Raw genomic sequence first — 17,621 nt, forward strand, 5'->3', positions numbered from 1 at the left:
GATGGGAAGGGGTTCTACAGCGCGCCTCGTGTTTGGTGGTAAGTGGCGCGCTACTTGGGTTGAGTTCAACAGAATGTCAAAATCAACTTTCTTGCTAGTGCACAAAGAGCGATATATAAGATGTTCAAATTCGTGTTGATATAATATTTTCTTATTTTTATTTATTGCATGTAAAGGTACTTTCTTACTCTTTTACAGTATCTCACATCTATACACGTTGATTACTTTCATCAACCCGATATACTACTGAGTAATGATGGCTCACTTCAAGTACTATTAAAGCTCTGGTCATGAGATAAAAAGGATGAATTTTGCATGCAATGGGAAGATACAGTATCATGGTTTCAGATTATGGGGAAAGGGTATTGTGCCTCAAATTTAAATGCTACAATTTCATGATTTTATCCATTTTGGTGTGTTCGGAAAGGAAAATGAATCAGTTTGCATATTCAACAAAAGATTAACTGCATGGACGAATAAATCCAGACACACACTTTCAAAGATTACCTGGAAAACATGCCGGACGACATTCTCTGCCTTATTTAAGTAATATTTTCTACCTCTATATGCAAAATTTGATGAATTTTATGCATACTGTGTCAACTAAAAGGATGTTCAGAATTCTTGGACATGATAAAGTTTGGGTCTTAGATGGAGGTTTCCCTCAGTGGCAAGCTTCTGGATTCAATATTGGAAGCAGCTGCCTTGATGATGCAGTTCTGAAATCCAGAGCTGCTAATAGTGCTGTTGAAACAGCTTATAATGGTGAATTGGTAAGATATCTCTTAAGATGGTATTGCTATCTTTACTGCCAACCCTTTTTCTTACCCAGTAATCACGGTGTCATTTTTTGCAGGCAAATGCTGCCACATTTCAGACAGAGTTTCGACATCAGCTATTGTGGACACTAGAAAAGGTCATTTCTCTATCCTAACTGAAAACCTAAGTCACTTCGTTTTACCTGAAAACTTTCTTGCACCCATGTAGATACCTGAAAATCTAAGATCATGAATCGACTCACATCAGTGTTAGTTGGGATTGTTCGTATCTCATGATCTTTCTTTTAACTACCCTGAAAATATTTTACCTTGTGTAAAATTTAAAGGAAGATGATGTAACTCAGTGACACACCAGATTCTTGATTACCCACATGTATGTTGAGCCGTTCTGTCTGTGTAACAGGTCAAACACAATGTAGCTGCTAAGGCTCACCAAGTAGTTGATGCCCGAGTAAAGGGCAGGTAACATCTTTCTTTCTTTTAAGTTTTAACTATTTGCTAGCTTAGGCTTTTTTTCAGCTGTAGAATTTTGCGCCATCTTGGCTTTCTCCATCTAAGACAAAACCACACGCTTTTTCGCGCGTGTTTCGAGAAAAAAAATGTAGCTGCTCAGGCTCACCAACTAGTTGATGCCCGGTCAAAGGGCAGGTAAAATCTCTTAACTTTCAATATGTGATTATTCCGATTGGAAGATCTGATTATTGAAGCTCTGATCATAGTTAATGTAGCATAGAACTTTCTTGTAATAACGAAGTTAAAAGATTTCCTTTAATATGAAAAGGTTGATATTTGTGTTTCATACAGATAGTGTGGTTCATGTCACTGTTGTATGAAAGGTTTTTGTCTTATGCCTCTTTTTCTTCAAACCTAATGTGACTAAACATGATGACATTTGTTGTTCTTGCTCCCCCAAAAGTTATCTCTAGTTTCTTATTGTTGTCATGAAACAAATTCAAATTTTCATTCGCAGATTTGATGGTGTAATGCCAGAACCAAGGGAAGGAGTAAGAAGTGGGCATATACCTGGAACTAAATGTGTTCCGTTCCCTGAGGTATAGTGCAACTACGCAATATACTTCCTCATTTCCATAATTCTTGTCGTAGTTTTAGTTCAAATTTGAACTAAAACCACGACAAGAATAATGGAACGAAGGAGTATCACATAATACTTGGATAAACTCATAACCACAGATACCAAAGAAATTGACACTGTTTGGTATTCTCCCAGATGTCTGATGGTGCACAAACGCTCCTCCCTGCAGATGAGATATCTAAAAAGTTCGAGCAAGCAGGTCTGCATTCTGTTTCATCTAACAGTTCTAGTCTGGAACTCATATTTTACCCACGGCCTTTACTGTGCAAGAAAAGAAAATGTTCCGCGATGTATACACTACTGAAAGCAGAACAACATTGATGAACAATGCAACTACGCAGATCCTCTGACCTAAGAAGCAGAGTTTTCTTAGGGATATCAAATGTGTATCAAGTTCACCAAGCAACATCAATAATAGCACCTGGTTTGATGTTTCTTCAGGCATTTCCCTTGCTGACCCGATTGTCCTCACATGTGCATCTGGTGTAACTGCCTGCATACTTGCCCTGGTCTGGAAATCTCGCATGCTCTTCTTGGATATATCTTTGAGGCATTGACTCTGCCAAGCAGTCTCTAACAATATCTCTTTACAGGGGCTCTATAGAATTGGGAAGCATGACGTTCCGGTTTACGACGGATCTTGGACAGAATGGGAAGCACTGCCGGATAATGATTACCCGATAGTTACTTCCGCTGGCTCTTAAATCGGTCATTCTGAGGTGATGAATGCAGCTGTTACATCCTGCGGCATTCAGCGCGATGATATTTTCCTTTGGCAAGCTGTGCATCAAAGTCAATACAAAGGTTATAGGAAAAAAAAACCTATTGTACTATGGCCAATGTCTATAGGCCAATAATGAGGAAATCCTATGTCGAAAGCGTCAATTAAGTTCATATTGGTGTTGTACTTATAACGTTACTGTTGAAGAAATATTGACTTGAAAACAAGATCATTCGTCTGAACTGAAGAAATCATGCCTTGAAAACAACATTACATTTATATTGATGTCGTTCTTTTGCACTGCCTTCCCATGCTATGTTGTAGTGCAGCCAAATGAGCTATGCACAACAACTGCGGAGCAACTGGTCAAAATTTCAACCTGTGCAAATTTCTTTTTTAGCCCAAGGAAATCAAATCAAACATTTAAAAAGGCCCCCTCTGTGACCATGAGCATGAAACCATCTCACATTTGCTCACTGTCTGCATTTAAAGGGTCTCTGAGGACAATCCTAAGTTATTTGCAACTACTTTGCTTGTGTGTCTGTAACAAGTACTTAGTCTATGAAGTTATCTATAATACCTAAATAGTTGATTCCCACTAACTCTAATTTTCTCAACATGCAACCCTCCACATCACCAATGTGCCACATCTACATGCATACTCTTTGTTCACACATGAATACTGCTGAAAATAACAGCTTTTGATTTTGGTCATTTTGTTCATGCAAAATTTATCTACAATTAATCTTTCAAATCCCACAGCAACGCGCAGGGAAATCACCTAGTTGCAATAACTTCAAGCGCAGTTTTTGTGGGGGTTGAAATGAGAGCAAGCTAAACTTCGTTCCAAACTGCTGAACTAACCTTTAGTTGTGGGATGCTCCTTATGCTTCATCTATTAAATAAACATAAACAATTCATGCACCACGTCATAGTTGAACTACGAGCGTAAATAAAGTTCATCCAATCCATCAAACGACTAAATATAACCGTAATTTGTGCCAAAAGGCCGAATAAACAAGTTCATACCAAAACACACACCAAACACATGGTGGACCAAAAACCATCATAGTTCACAAAGGGTTGCACGCACTCGCACCGGCATCGTCGACACCACCATTGCCGCTGCCGCCACCACCAAACTTAGCCAAGATGCCCCTATGAGTTAACTCCCAATATTGTCTTGCCTTCTCGTCCATCTTCCTAGGATCCATGCACATAATAGCACGTTCCTCGATAACCCACTTGTCTCTTTGCTCCTCAGCCTCCAACGCAAGCCTTTGCTCCTCAAGTTAATATTTTTCCTTCCGTTAACACCTTTCTCTCCTCGGTCACCACCTTTGCCTTTCACTTCTCCTCCTCCACCGTCCTCATCTTATAGAAATAAGTCATCTTCTCCTCCTTCTGGTTGGCTGCCAATGCCCTCTTCACCCCCACCATCACAATCAACTCTTCCTTGTATGCTTGAACACCATGCTTCCCGGCTAGTTTTGCATTTTTGTTTTCATTGTCGGACTTGAGGAGTTGATGGGTTCTCCACCAAGTGATCACCATCATCAACTTTGATGTTCAGTCTTTGCCTCTTTGGTGTTGTTTCATAGTTCCTTTTTGCCCACTTCTCATTTTCCAACAATCTCCTTGTAGCAATGATGCAAAAGTGAAGGCTTCGCCATTGTTTCTCTTATTTATTTTCTTGTAATGAGCGTGAATGATGGGCTCATACCCGTGCTTGGGGATTCCACTAGGGAGCGCAAGGTTGACTTGCTCAACACATCCGGACCACCGGTTGCATTGGTCTTGGATCACACTCCAACGATGAGTGAGAGACCCGATTGTGCGGTTGGAGGGAACGAACACATTTGCTATTCTAGTACTCCTTTGTTTTATTAGCGAAGCCGTTTTATTAGCCCTAACCATGGCATCAAGAGAGACGTTAATCCAAACTTCACACAAAAGCTTTATCTTCCTCATTGTTATAGCTGCACCACCTACTCCTCCTTTTCAATGTTCGGGTGTCCGGCCGGTCCACCTCCTCAACCTCCTCCACTATCTCGACATTTCTCGTCATCTCTTGGGTATATGGCATGGACATTGCAGTGTCGTCGAGGCTTAGTGTGTGTCTTGCATTCAGTTGTTCCATGCGACCATATGTATCACCACTCAATTGCTCGCGCAAAAGCAAAGAAAAAACCTAGCAATCAATATCATATTATGCATCATTCAATTGATCAATTGCAAAACAAAAAGAAAGAAAAAAGGAAAAGAAACTTGTGGGCATTTCCTCAAGCACACGACCTCGCTCCTTCTCTCGTCAGAATCTGGCTTCTCTTTGGTCACAAGAGGTGGACGAGGTGGCGGCGCAGTTGCACGAGGCCAAGGGATATGCATCGCCGCAGGAGACCGAGGGGAAGGTGTCAGGGCGACCGGAACCTTCGTCTTCTCGGACACATCCGTGTTGTCCGCCGCCCTGGCCGGCGGTCCCATTCGCCGGTCGACTGGGCCAAAGGCGATTGCGTGGTGGCGGCTAAGCGAGCGAGGACCACCACCGGCAACGGAGAGCTCTCAATGGTGTTCTTACCTTGGTGCCGCCATTTAGGTCCTTGCCACACATAATTTGTGGCCGACGGTGGGTTTCTGGCGCTGCCAAGGGTGGGGCTATCCATTCTGGCGGTCATCTGGTTTTTCTAAGCATTGATTTTGTTTTCTTTTTCCCAAAACATCAGGAATGTTTTTTTTAGCAAAAATGTGTACTTATGTAGTCAATTTGTCATGTGTGTTGTTGAAAAATGCAGATTTTTTAAAAAAAATTCTTTTGATTTTACTGCTCATGAGCGAGCATTTGATCTCTAAGTAAGAACACCCGTTTCAACCGCAGTTCTGAAACTTGTATGTTCGGAGATCGGAGCGTGTTGTCTAAAGTGGAGGTGCTGAATCGTATTCTCGTTTTAGTTTTTTGTCAAAGTTCATTGAACTTACCAAAACAAAAACAAAAAATCACAACCGGTCAAATCATGATCGTCTGCGTCTGTACTATGCTCAAACAAATTTGGATTCCCTCAAAATAATCATTTATTAATTTAAAATAATATATGTATTTCTCTTTTCTTTTTGCATGGTAATACGTGTCTCATTCATATCGTAAAGAACAACATACAAATCACGTAAAGACCAACGTGACAAAATTAAAAAGATAGCAGAACAATTATCTCTTGCTGAGGTTTACCTTGTTGGCTGCGGCTGCGAGCCTGTGCTGCTACAAATACGATGGTATCTGTACGATTTCAATACGACACAAAATAGTGGCCATGGATAACACCTCTTCTGTAGGCTGGAGCCATCCATTGGTGGGTCGTACTGAAATGGTACTGTACGAGGATAATCGTAAGCAGAGTAGTTTCGAGTCCAAAATCGGCTCCGGCGGGCGGCGGCCGCATCTCCATCTCCACCCTTCCTGGAAACACGACCCCTCGAGACAACCAAGGCGAGAGCCCCAATCTTCTTGGCCCCCTGCCGTTAAAGAAAATTTACTTCTTCGCCCCACGTTCGTTGACCTGCAAGCTCCGCTCTCCAATCTCTCTGCTCTTGCGGCAGGCAGCACGGCGGCCAATGGCGCAGGACGATCCGGTTGTCTCTGCGCAATGGCTGCAGCAGCACCTAGGGCAGCCCGATATCAAGGTGGAATAATCTCTCGTCTGCTCCTCGTTTCCCTCCTTCCGTTCTGGCAGAAATAGCAATCTCCTTTCTTTGTTAACAGTTCAACAGTTCAGCAGTCTGTTCTTGATTTCTTACATTCCAGCTTATCCCCATTGTGTGGAGGACACTCTGTCTGATTACCATCAGAAGCAACTGTGACTTAATTATCTATTACCAGTGTTATTTCACTCCCTGTCATGCTGTTTTTCTGTTGCTCTTGTTGTGCCCAATAAAGGATTAGGGTGAACATGTGTTGCTTTTAACATTGGAGTACTCTGTTTTAGGTATTGGATGCTTCCTGGTACATGCCACAAGAGAGCAGGGACCCATGGCAAGAATACCAGGTTTCTTTCTGGAACAGCTGTAATGTTCATTGTTCCTCCCCCTTTTGTGGCAATATTTCTCCCAGCTAAGATATTTTTGCATATGCTCAGGTGGCCCATATTCCTGGTGCGCTGTTCTTCGACATCGATGGAATCGTCAATCGGGCAACTGATGTGAGAAATGCTTCCAAATTTTAATTCATTTCTCGTTTGCGCGATCATTTGACTAGAGTAAATAAGAACCAGCAGTTTCTTGGAGCTATGGCAAATTTGGCAGTTGACCTAACACAATGATTTTCTGTCTCCTGTCTTTCACTGTATGCATATCAGCATATGGATATAGACATTTGACAACTGATGTGAGAAATGCTTCCAAATTTTAATTCATTTCTCGTTTGCGCAATCGTTTGACTAGATTAAATAAGAACCAGCAGTTTCTTGGAGCTATGGCAAATTTGGCAGTTTGACCTAACACAATGATTTTCTGTCTCCTGTCTTTCACTGTATGCATATCAGCATATGGATATAGACATTTGACTTATTTTTACTGGATGCAATTATTTCAGTTGCCACACATGCTGCCATCAGAAGAGGCTTTTGCTGCGGCTGTTTCTGCATTTGGTATCAATAACCATGATAAAGTTATTGTTTATGATGGAAAGGGCTTCTTCAGTGCGCCTCGTGTTTGGTGGTAAGCAAAACGCTGCTTTGGTTGACTTTAACTAAATGAAAAAATCGACCAAAAGTTGCTAGTGCACAGAGAGTTAAGCTGTTGATATAAAAGATGTTCAAAATCAAGTTGATATATTAATTTTCTTGTTTTTATTTACTATACATGCAAAGGTACATTCTTGCTCTTTTGCATAACCTCACATATATGCAAGTTGATAGAGTTAATTACTTTATCAACCCGAGAGTCTAATTAACTTACTTCAAGCACTAAAGCTTTGATCATGAGATAAAAAAAAGTGAAGTTTGCATGCAATAGGAAGACATGATACATAGTTTTTGTTTATGGCGAATACAATGCCTCAAATTTAAAGGCTACAATGTCATGGGTGTATCTATTTTGGTGTGTTGCACAAGGTAAATTGAATCTGTCTCCATTCAATAAAAGGTTAACTGCATGAATGAATAAACACAGACAGACTCGAAGATTACCTGGCAAATGCCTAACGTCATTCTCTGCCTTACTGTTCAACCTCTATATGCAAAAACTGATGAGTTTTATGCATCCTGCATTAACTAAAAGGATGTTCAGAGTTCTTGGACACGATAAAGTTTGGGTCTTAGATGGAGGTTTCCCTCAGTGGCAAGCTTCTGGATTCAACATTGCAAGCAGCTGCCCTGATGATGCAGTTCTGAAATCCAAAGCGGCAAATAATGCTGTTGAAACAGCTTATAATGGTAAATTGGTAAGATATCTCTTAAGATGGCATGGCTATCTTACTGTCAATTCCTTTTTCTTATCAAGTAATTATGGTTTCAATTTTTGCAGGCAAATGCTGTCACATTTCAAACAGAGTTTCGACCTCAGCTATTCTGGACACTAGAAAAGGTTACCTCTCCATCTTAACTGAAAACCTAAGTCACTCCGTTTTACCTGAAAACTTTCTTGCATCCATATACATATAGATACAGATATATGATAAATCGGATCATGAATTGGTTCACATCAGTCTTAGTCGGGGATTGTTTGTATCTCATGATATTTCTTTTAACTATTCCGAAAGGATTTTACCTTCTGTAAAACCAACAAAAAATGAAGATGATATGACTCAGGGACATACCAGTATCTTGATTATCCACGTGTATGTTGAGCCATTCTGTCTGTGTAACAGGTCAAACAAAATGTAGCTGCTAAGGCTCATCAAGTAGTTGATGCCCGAGCAAAGGGCAGGTAACATCTTTCTTTTAATTATTTGCTAGCCTAGGCTTTTTCTCAGCTGTAAAATTTTGCGCCATCTTGCTTTCTTTATCTAAGACAAAAACAACGCGTGTTCGAGAAAAAAGTAGCTGCCCGATCAAAGGGCAGGTAAAATCTCTTAACTTTCAATATGTGATTATTCTGATTGGAAGAGCTAATTATTGAAGCTCTGATCATAATTAATGTTGCATAGAACTTTCTTGCAATAACGAAGTTAAAAGATTTCCTTTATAATATGAAAAAGTTGATGACGATGGTATTTGTGGTTCACACAGATATTATGTTTCATCTCGCTGTTGTATTAAAGGTTTTTTTTCTTATGTCTCTTTATCTTCAAAACTTAATGTGACTAAACATGATGACATTTATTATTCTTGATTTCTTGTCAATCTCCCCCAAAAGTTATCCCTAGTTTCTTATTGTTGTCATGAAATGACTTCAATTTTCATTCGCAGATTTGATGGTGTAATGCCAGAACCAAGGGAAGGAGTAAGAAGTGGGCATATACCTGGAACTAAATGTGTTCCATTCCCTGAGGTGGGTATAGTGCAACTATGCCATATGTCACATAATATTTGGATAATCACAAATACCAAAGAAATTGACACTGTTTGATCTTCTCCCAGATGTTTGATGGTGCACAAACGCTCCTCCCTGCAGATGAGCTATCAAAAAAGTTTGAGCAAGAAGGTCTGCATTCTGTTTGATTAACAGTTCTAGTCCAAAACTCGTGGTTTACCCATGGCCTTTAGCCCTTTACTATGCAAGAAAAAAAAACTTCCGCAATCTATACAATACTGAAAGCAGAACAACATTTGATTCTCTGACCTAAGGAGCAGAATCTTCTTAGGGATGCCATATGTGTACATCAAGTTCACCAAGCAATAGCAATAATAGCATCTTGTCTGATGTTTCTTCAGGCATTTTGCTTGATCACCCGATTGTCGTCACATGTGGATCTGGTGTAACTGCCTGCATACTTGCCCTGGTCTGGAAATCTTGCATGCTCTTCTTGGATATATCTTTTGAGACACTGACCCTGCCCAGCAGTCTCTAACAATATCTCTTTACAGGGCCTCTATAGAATCGGTAAGCATGACGTTCCAGTTTACGACGGATCTTGGACAGAATGGGAAGCGCAGCCCGATAATGATTACCCAAAAGTTGCTTCAACTGCCCCTTAAATCAACCATTCTGTAGTGATGAATGCAGCTGTTGCATTCTGCGGCATTCAGCCCAGATCGTCAGCACAATGATACTTCTCTGTGGCAAGCTTTGCACCGAAGTCGCCCAAAAGGTTATAGGGAAAAGAGAAATATCTTTTGTACTATGGCCAATGGCTATAGGCCGATAAAGAGGAAATCCTGTGTCGACTTAATTTATAATGATGTTGTACTTAACAAAATCTTGACTTGAAAACAAGATTATTTGTCTGAATTGATTATGTTTCGGAGTTGATTGTCGTTTCTTTTGCACAGCCTCCCCATGTTCTGCAGTAGTGCAGCCAAATGAGTTATGCACCCTAACAGCAGGTGCGGAGCAACTGATCAAAATTTCAACCTGTGTGGATTTCTTTTTTGGCCCAAGGAAACAAATCAAGCATTAAAAAAGGTCGACTGCTTGGAATGGAGGATGCAAAATTTCCTGCAGGATCCAGAGGCATGCCTGCTGTGTGACCATGAGGATGAGACCATCTCACATCTGCTCACCGGCTGCATTTTCTCGAGGCAGGTATGGCATCGAGTCCTATAGTTCTGCAGCCTTCAGGCACTCTGTCCACAGCGAACATAGGAATTCAGATCCTGGTTTCAGGCCGCGGGCAGAACCTTCAGCCTGCACAGCTTGCTTCTCTTCACATTTGTTCTTTGTCAGCCTTTTCTTTTTCTGTTTTTTCTTGGATAGCCAACATTTTGCTTTCTTGTTTTGATATTTCGGGGTGGTGTTGTTTGGATCTTGCCTCATCTTGACGTTTTTCTTCAAATGCAAAAATGATAGGCATTTGGCTGCATGTTCAGGAAAAAAAAACACCTTGAAGTTGACAGTTTGGAAACTGAGCACTATGCATACTTTGTAAAGAGAAATTAAAACATTGCTCATAATTGTTCCTCGTCCAAATATAACCACATCAAACTCCAATACAAATTCCCGCAATACAAATATTTGTTGCTATGTATTGTTCTTTACTTTGAAAAATGACACTGCCATTCCAAACTTGCTCTATGTGAGAACATCCGATGAATGAGTTGAGATTATGTATGCAGCGCTTTTGTGAAACCTCTATCTGTCGGGGAAGTTAATTATGTATGCAGTGCACACAGCTTGGACGGATAATGTCACGAGTTACACATGACAGAGTTTCTAACCGTTATGACACATACATTTTTCTGTAAAAATCGTTGTTGCTGATGCTTAACACGTACACATACTGCGATCCCCCCGCCTGTGATAACAAGTACTAGTACTAGTGGAGATCCCTATCTATCCAATGTCATCAGTTATTTTAGCAAGTCGTGCTGTACTAGTGGAGATCCCTATCTATCCAATGTCATCAGTCTTTTTAGCAATCGTGGCTGTCAACTTTCATATACCCCCCCCCCCCCCCCCCCCCCGTCCCATAATATACCGGCCATGTTTTTTTTAACACTAATATACGCTGTCACAAAGCAAACGCCTAGACATTCTGGCGGAGGGTAGTAATGTATCGCAAGGAGTGAACACCTGACGGTCCCTGAACTTCGTTCTGGAAGTTTGCTTCTCTTGCCCACATTTGTTTCTTTGTTGGCCTTATTTCTATCTTTTCCATCGATCGCACATATTTTGCTTTCTTTGTTTTGAGTTTTTCTGCTGGATTACTGTCTTCGTTCTGGCATCCTTGTATGCTCACGCCGCCGACCTTCTCTCCTTCTACCTCGCAACAGTCAATAATGATCAGTGCATTGTGGCCTGCGTCGGTTTGGGAAAAAAAATCCCTGACGTTGATAAACTTGGAAAATTGAGCACTACTCGCCACCTCACTCTATCTCGTGACAGAGAAATTAAAACAAAGAGCTGTTTTTGTAATTGTTCGATCACCAAATTTATACAACTACATCCTGAGTTTCGAAATATAAAACTATCTGTTGCCGCATCGTATTGTGTCTTCCTACAGAAAATAATAATGATTTGTTGAAATCTTCAAACTTGCTACTCATGTGAGAAGAGCTGTTGAGAGTTTGAGATTGGGCTACACACGTTTCTTTTGCTGACCAGGGAGGAACTAACTACACGGAGCGCTCCTCTCGGCCGACGCCCCCCACACGGGTCACTTGAGGTGGGCCGAGAGCGTGTCACTTGCGCGCGCCTCTTGCACCCGGTATCGTGTCCGCGCCTCTTGGGTGTCCTGCCTGGACTTTTCTTTACACATTCTTTACACCGCGTTTCTCGGCTTTTTTGATGGTTCTTTTTTTTTGTTTTTCCCAGCTTTTTTGGGTTTCATGCGGTTTCATTAGCTTTTGAAGCATACAAGGAAATATGAGTGAAAACACGTATTTTTTACTCGCTTTCGCGAGAAGCCATGGAATTTGCGTGCTCCGCGAGAGGCACACATGCCTCTCGAAACGAAAAAAATATCATTTTATTCTTATTGTCCTTTCTCCGCCGAAAGACACGAGCTTCTCTTCCTCCCCGAGAAGCGCACGGCTCTTAGCTTCGGTGATCGTAGGCCGGCCGTCAGCATCCTCGCGACAAGGAAACATCAAACACATCGTTTCTCTTTCTCGTTTTGTTCCGTAGAGGGCACCGGCGTTGCTTCCAGAGAGCAAGACATTTGCTTCCGTGAGGACGGTCCGACACCCCGTCTCCAGCCTCCTCCGGAACACCCGAAAACTGCGTTCTCTTTTTCTACGCGAGAGCCACGACTGTGTCTACTCTCCTCGTGGACGGCACCTGTCTATTTCTCGTGGAGGCACAGATTTTGATTTTACGAGAGGCGCAGTGGGTCCTTTTTGGAAGCGAAAAAAATGTGCTCCTGGTTCGGTTTTTTTCGTCGTTTTTTTTGTGATAAAATCATCAAACCTATCAACATGGGATTAGTTTTGAAGATCTCTAGTGAGGAATCCAACAGTGAACAGTTCGAGATTTGGACGCATCGGTTTAAGAGACAAAAACTTTTTAAATAACCGGATTTATGAAAAAAAGAAAACTCACAGGTTGCCACGAGTGACGCATTGATGGGAGTGACTTTTTGCAAGAAGTGCTCCTTATTTAGTGATTTCAGTACATTATTAGAGATTCTTCAATAGCTGAGTATACGATTGAAAAATAACCACCTTTTGGCCATTTTCAAGCGCCAAACCCTTCTTGAACAGATGGTATAGTGAAAAGAAATTCATTTCTCGCTTCCCGGAGTTGTAAATGCAACACCCTCGGATGCTAAATTTTGCATCTTCACCTACCTCGAGATTCAAACTGTGGCGATCCCACGCGCACCAACTTGCCCCGGCTGGCTTCCTTTCTCTTTCCACCTGACGCCCGCTCCCTCACCGCCCCCTTGCCATGCCCCTCTCGTCGTCTGCCCTGCCGCCTGCCGCTCGCCATGGCTGCGGAGATGCACCCACGCGTCGGTCTTCCGAACCTACCGGTGGTGCTGACCCAATAGCAGTCTAGCCGTTCTCCACGAGCAAGCATTTCCTCAATCGGCCCGTCCGCCCTCCATAGCCCAGGCACGCCTCGCTTGTGCCCAACCCCGACCGACGCGCGTCACGGGCTCGAGCGCACGAAGAACAAAGGGCCGCCCAAGCCCTGCGGTGGAGCGCGTGAGCGGCCGGCGCGGCGACTGGGAGCGGCAACCCGGCACACTCGAACAAAGCCGGGAACCAAGAATGTTGGAGGCCCCGAACCGGCGGCTGTGATCGGCCAGATTGTAGGCGCGTCGGCGCCTTAACCCAGCGCACGTCCTCTCGGCAAGGAGCCGTTCCTCCACTTGCCCCGCACCGCCACCGCTCAGCCATCGAAGGCGATGTGGCCAGTCGGTGACAACTCGCATCCAACCACTGTTCGATGATATGTGCCGCTTCGGTGTCAACCATGAGCGGATGGCGCAGTTGGTTTAGAGGCACATGTCTGGCCATGCTGAATGTTGGCTTTGGCGGCAAAATGGGCATCGTGAGTGTCCAGATCGAAGGTGTCTCTTTTGGTGGAGTTTCGCGACAACCAGAGACTTTCACTCATGAAAACGTCGACAAGGCCATATGGCATGTTGATCATCATAACCCCTGTCCACAATCGTCGTAGTGACAAGGGAAGAGGAGACGAAAATTGAGTGATATGGTTGGATGTTTTTATGTGGATTTTCATCTTGTATGGACCAGAGCTCTTGTTCTGCAGACTGAATTTTTCTGGTCTGTAGGATTTCAAACTTTGATTGACTATGATGCACCTTCTGATGACGTGATTTCGAATCAGTCCAAATGCGAACTGTACAGCAGCCGCGCAGCTATGCGGCAGTTTTTACTCATTCATTTGCTCATCTACCTGGACGTTGTTAATTTTCTACACATCTCCAATATCTGATCAATCTGTTGAGAGTTGTTTTTTTTCAAGATCTCAAATGCATATCTTTAGAGAATGTAATATTTTTACCATCTTTCTATTTTAATTTCAAATTTGCATATCTCTCGTGATGGATGCTTATGCTAGTACAAGGCCTGAGAATGGCCACGGTCCAGCCGCATGTACTCGGGAACGGGACAAAGGGATCAATGTGTGGTTGGATGGTATCTGGATGGGACGCTTGGAATCAATGTGTGGTTGGATGGTTAGGGCATCTTTAATGGCAACTCATAAATTTTTCTCCCGCATCCGTCCACGGACAAAGGGATCAATTCACGGACACGGATGCGGGAGGACGCATCCAACCATAGTCCACATACGTCCCTTTTTTTTGGTTTTTTCTCTAGTCCGCACGATCAAATAGCCGCATGCAAAGGGTACAAACGTTCAAATAGCCGCATGCAGCACTAGTTCATATTTAAAAAAGTTTCAAATATTACATCCCAAACATTGTTCTCCTTTACCGCCCACTGATACTCAATCAGATCTTCCTTTAGCTACTCGTGAGTTGGTCGATGCCGAATTTGTTGATGCATTTGAATAAACTCCTCAACTGTAGCCAGATTCTGGTCCGAAAGTTGGATATGATCACCCATGTTCTCTAATTCCATAGCTGCAGTAGCATCAATCACCCTCATCCTCGACGATCATATTGTGCATGATCACACAATATGTCATCACCTCCCACAAGGTTTCCAGATCCCATTGTTTAGCAGGTCCACGAACAATTGCAAAACGGGCCTGCAGAACTCCAAATGTCATCTCGACATCCTTTCTAGCTGCTTCTTGTCTTTGGGCAAAGTGAATCTTTTTCTGGCCAACTGGGTTTGAGATGGTGCTGACAAAGGTAGCCCATGGAGGATAGATACCGTCAACCAGATAGTAGCCCATGTTGTACTCATGTCCATTGACAGTATAGTGGCAAGGAGGAGCTTTTCCTCCAGTCAGTCTCGCAAACAGCGGCGATCCTCGCAGCACATTGATGTCATTGTGAGACCCGGGCATGCCAAAGAAAGCGTGTCAAATCCAAAGATTATGTGATGCAATTACTTCAAGAATGATGGTGGGCTTCTTAACATGACCCCGATATTGCCCTTGTAAAGCCTTCGGGCAGTTCTTTCATTTCCAATGCATGCAGTCAAGAGATCCAAGCAAGCCCGACCACTCTCTTGCTTCTGAGATTGACAGGAGCCTCTCGGTGTCTGCCACAGTTGGTTCTCTCAGGTGCTGAGGTTCGAACACCTCGACCACGACATCTGCAAACCTGACCATGGCATTTCCGCATGTGCTCTCAGACATCCGTAGGTACTCGTCCTATGAATCAGTGGCCGTGCCATATGCAAGCATCCGGAGTGCGGCCGTGCACTTCTGGTAACCAGAGAAGCCAATCGTTCCACGGCGTCCTTCTTTAGGATGAAGTAGTCATCGTAGGACTGGACGCCATGGTACAAACGATCGAAGACAGTCTTGCGCATCCGAAAACGCCTGCGAAAATGGTCAATGAATAGTGCATTGGGGGCAAAGTAGTCAGCCATCAGTGTCAAATGCCTGCGCGCCCTATTGCGGTTGAGCACTCGATGACCCTTGATCGAGCCCTTGAAATTGAGAATATGCTCATCTGCACGCTCCGCGTCTTTAAGGACCACCTACATCATCGCCGTCTCATCGGTGTACTCCTCCTCGTCCGACGAGCCGTCGGACGACTCAACATACTGCTCCTATATGTACTTCAAATCTGAATCCATTGCTAACAAGAAGAAGGGACAACTGCTTTCAGCTCCGGCGATTCATTGAACAGTTGCCGGGCACGGTAGAGGATGGTACCCGGCAGGGCGGTCGGAGAGCAGGGGGTTGAATGGATGGAGAAGCGGCGGGAAGCCTTGCAGGAGCGCCGGAGGTGACGGAGACAGAGATTTTCGACAGAGGTGTGGCGTGGTGCCCGGGATGGTGGAGGGCGGTGACGGCAATAGAGAAAGAAGGAAGGAGAGAATATGAGGAGGATGGAGTCGTGGGGTCCGGGAAGAGTTTTGGGTGGGCCCGGGATGTCAGATTCCTATGTTTCGCGTGTTGGGACTCCTGTAAAGCTCCTTCACTTTTGTCTTTATTTTGCGAGAGAAATCACATCCGGACCATCCTGTGGATCAATACAAACCCGCGTTAAATGGCTCCCGCGGTCCAGACAGCCCGGTCCTGATGAATGCGGGTGGTTTGAGGGATTCGCCTACCCTAATGTCACAACTTACGCATGACAGGCGTTTCTAACCGTTATGATGCATACATTTTTCTGTAAAGTCGTCTTTGCCGATGTTTAACACGTACACATACTGTGATCCACCCGACTGTGATGACAAGTCTGTCACAACGGTTTCTGCAGTAGTGGCAGTGGAGATCGCTGTCTTTCCGATGCCATCAGTCTATTTTAGCTAGTCGTGCTGTCAATATTGACTTCCTGATATTCGATAGGACCCGGACGTTTAATTTCATATGTGCATGTCTCACCTTCCGTGGAATCAATAGCCACGACGGTGAAAGCAAACTGACCTGGGATCGGACACGCATTTTCGACACTGTTGGATGCAAACATTCGGCACTGTTGACGATAGTAATATTTTGTTGCCGGAAGAATGCTCCGGCGTTAATGCCACATGCGACCTCCGAACTTGCACCGTGCTGGCTAGCTGATGCTCCACGCAACAATGTTGTCACCGTGTGGCGGTGTGGGACACATTATTTATGTATATGGATCGCGTGTTGAGCGGATCAAACCATGCCACGGGTTGTTCAGGAGTCGAGCACAGTGTTGGAGTAGTCCAAGTCGCATAATCCGGCTAAGGCCTCGGAATATCACAGGATTTCTATATGATAGGATTTATAAAGGAAAATTTTCTTTGAAGCCCTTTGATTTGTAGGAATGAATTCCTATTTCTACGTAGGATAAGAATCAATCCTTTACATTTTGAAGAAAAAAAAACATTAGCTAAGATTTAATGAAAAAATTCCTATCTTATGCATCAAATGACATCTCTTTCTCTATAAAAATTGAGATGCATGTCATCTGATTTTTTATGATTTTTCTATTTCTGTAAAATTCCTATCCTATAAACCAAAAAGGCCTAAATTTGGCGGTACGTCGAGCTATCGCAAGACGCAAGCATCTCGCATTAAGAGCGCAGTCGGATTCCAGCACGCGTACGTATCTTGTGGAGGGTGGCCCGTTTGATCGTCGCGTGTGGCAGCAACATCAAGGGCCAATGGGCATTGCCATGCGGCTGCCATGCCAGGGACCATCACGGAGTACAGCAACCGAGAATGCTTTACGGAAGCAATCACGTCCCTGCCGTTCAGCGTCAATCAATCTGATCTATATAAGTGCAAGGTCACGCGCTTAATGCGCTTGATGTAGTATAATCCTACTTGGGTTTGTTTTCGTAGTACTGGTTAGGGCAGTATACAACGATTGATAAGGGCAATGCACAACGGTTGATAAGGTAGTCTT

General features: G+C 43.5%; 2 protein-coding genes across 3 annotated transcripts; both read left to right on the forward strand.

The window, feature by feature from the left end:
- Window positions 1-3: 3 nt before the first annotated feature.
- Window positions 4-2,872, forward strand: LOC125527259 (thiosulfate/3-mercaptopyruvate sulfurtransferase 1, mitochondrial-like; the record flags this gene model as incomplete). The annotated part of the gene is made up of 8 exons (XM_048691795.1): window positions 4-38; window positions 611-773; window positions 857-916; window positions 1,183-1,241; window positions 1,750-1,831; window positions 2,008-2,071; window positions 2,314-2,381; window positions 2,466-2,872. Coding segments are annotated over 8 exons (642 nt in total), but the record flags the coding sequence as incomplete, so codon positions are not given.
- A 3,024-nt stretch (window positions 2,873-5,896) lies between these two features.
- LOC125527258 (thiosulfate/3-mercaptopyruvate sulfurtransferase 1, mitochondrial-like) lies at window positions 5,897-9,980 on the forward strand. Of its 2 annotated transcripts, XM_048691794.1 has the most exons (12): window positions 5,897-6,074; window positions 6,185-6,268; window positions 6,571-6,630; window positions 6,721-6,783; window positions 7,176-7,300; window positions 7,862-8,024; window positions 8,108-8,167; window positions 8,451-8,509; window positions 8,992-9,073; window positions 9,163-9,226; window positions 9,457-9,524; window positions 9,610-9,980. In XM_048691794.1, the coding sequence occupies exons 2-12, from the start codon at window positions 6,200-6,202 to the stop codon at window positions 9,718-9,720; spliced, it is 924 nt and encodes a 307-aa protein (XP_048547751.1). In that variant the 5' UTR covers window positions 5,897-6,074; window positions 6,185-6,199; the 3' UTR covers window positions 9,721-9,980. The 2 variants fall into 2 exon arrangements, with proteins under 2 accessions (XP_048547751.1, XP_048547750.1); XM_048691793.1 differs by having other exon boundaries at window positions 5,925-6,268.
- The last annotated feature ends 7,641 nt before the right edge of the window (window positions 9,981-17,621 follow it).

The sequence above is a fragment of the Triticum urartu genome, unplaced genomic scaffold, assembly GCF_003073215.2.
Source record: "Triticum urartu cultivar G1812 unplaced genomic scaffold, Tu2.1 TuUngrouped_contig_3388, whole genome shotgun sequence".
In the NCBI taxonomy this organism is placed as follows: Eukaryota; Viridiplantae; Streptophyta; class Magnoliopsida; order Poales; family Poaceae; genus Triticum; species Triticum urartu.

What these genes read in the sequence shown, in the direction of transcription:
- LOC125527258 (XM_048691794.1), top strand. Translation starts at nt 6,200, where the DNA reads ATGGCGCAGGACGATCCGGTTGTCTCTGCGCAATGGCTGCAGCAGCAC. An exon ending in TATTCTGGACACTAGAAAAG is followed by an intron (nt 8,168 to 8,450) that starts GTTACCTCTCCA and finishes TCTGTGTAACAG; the next exon opens with GTCAAACAAAATGTAGCTGC. An exon ending in GATGCCCGAGCAAAGGGCAG is followed by an intron (nt 8,510 to 8,991) that starts GTAACATCTTTC and finishes TTTCATTCGCAG; the next exon opens with ATTTGATGGTGTAATGCCAG.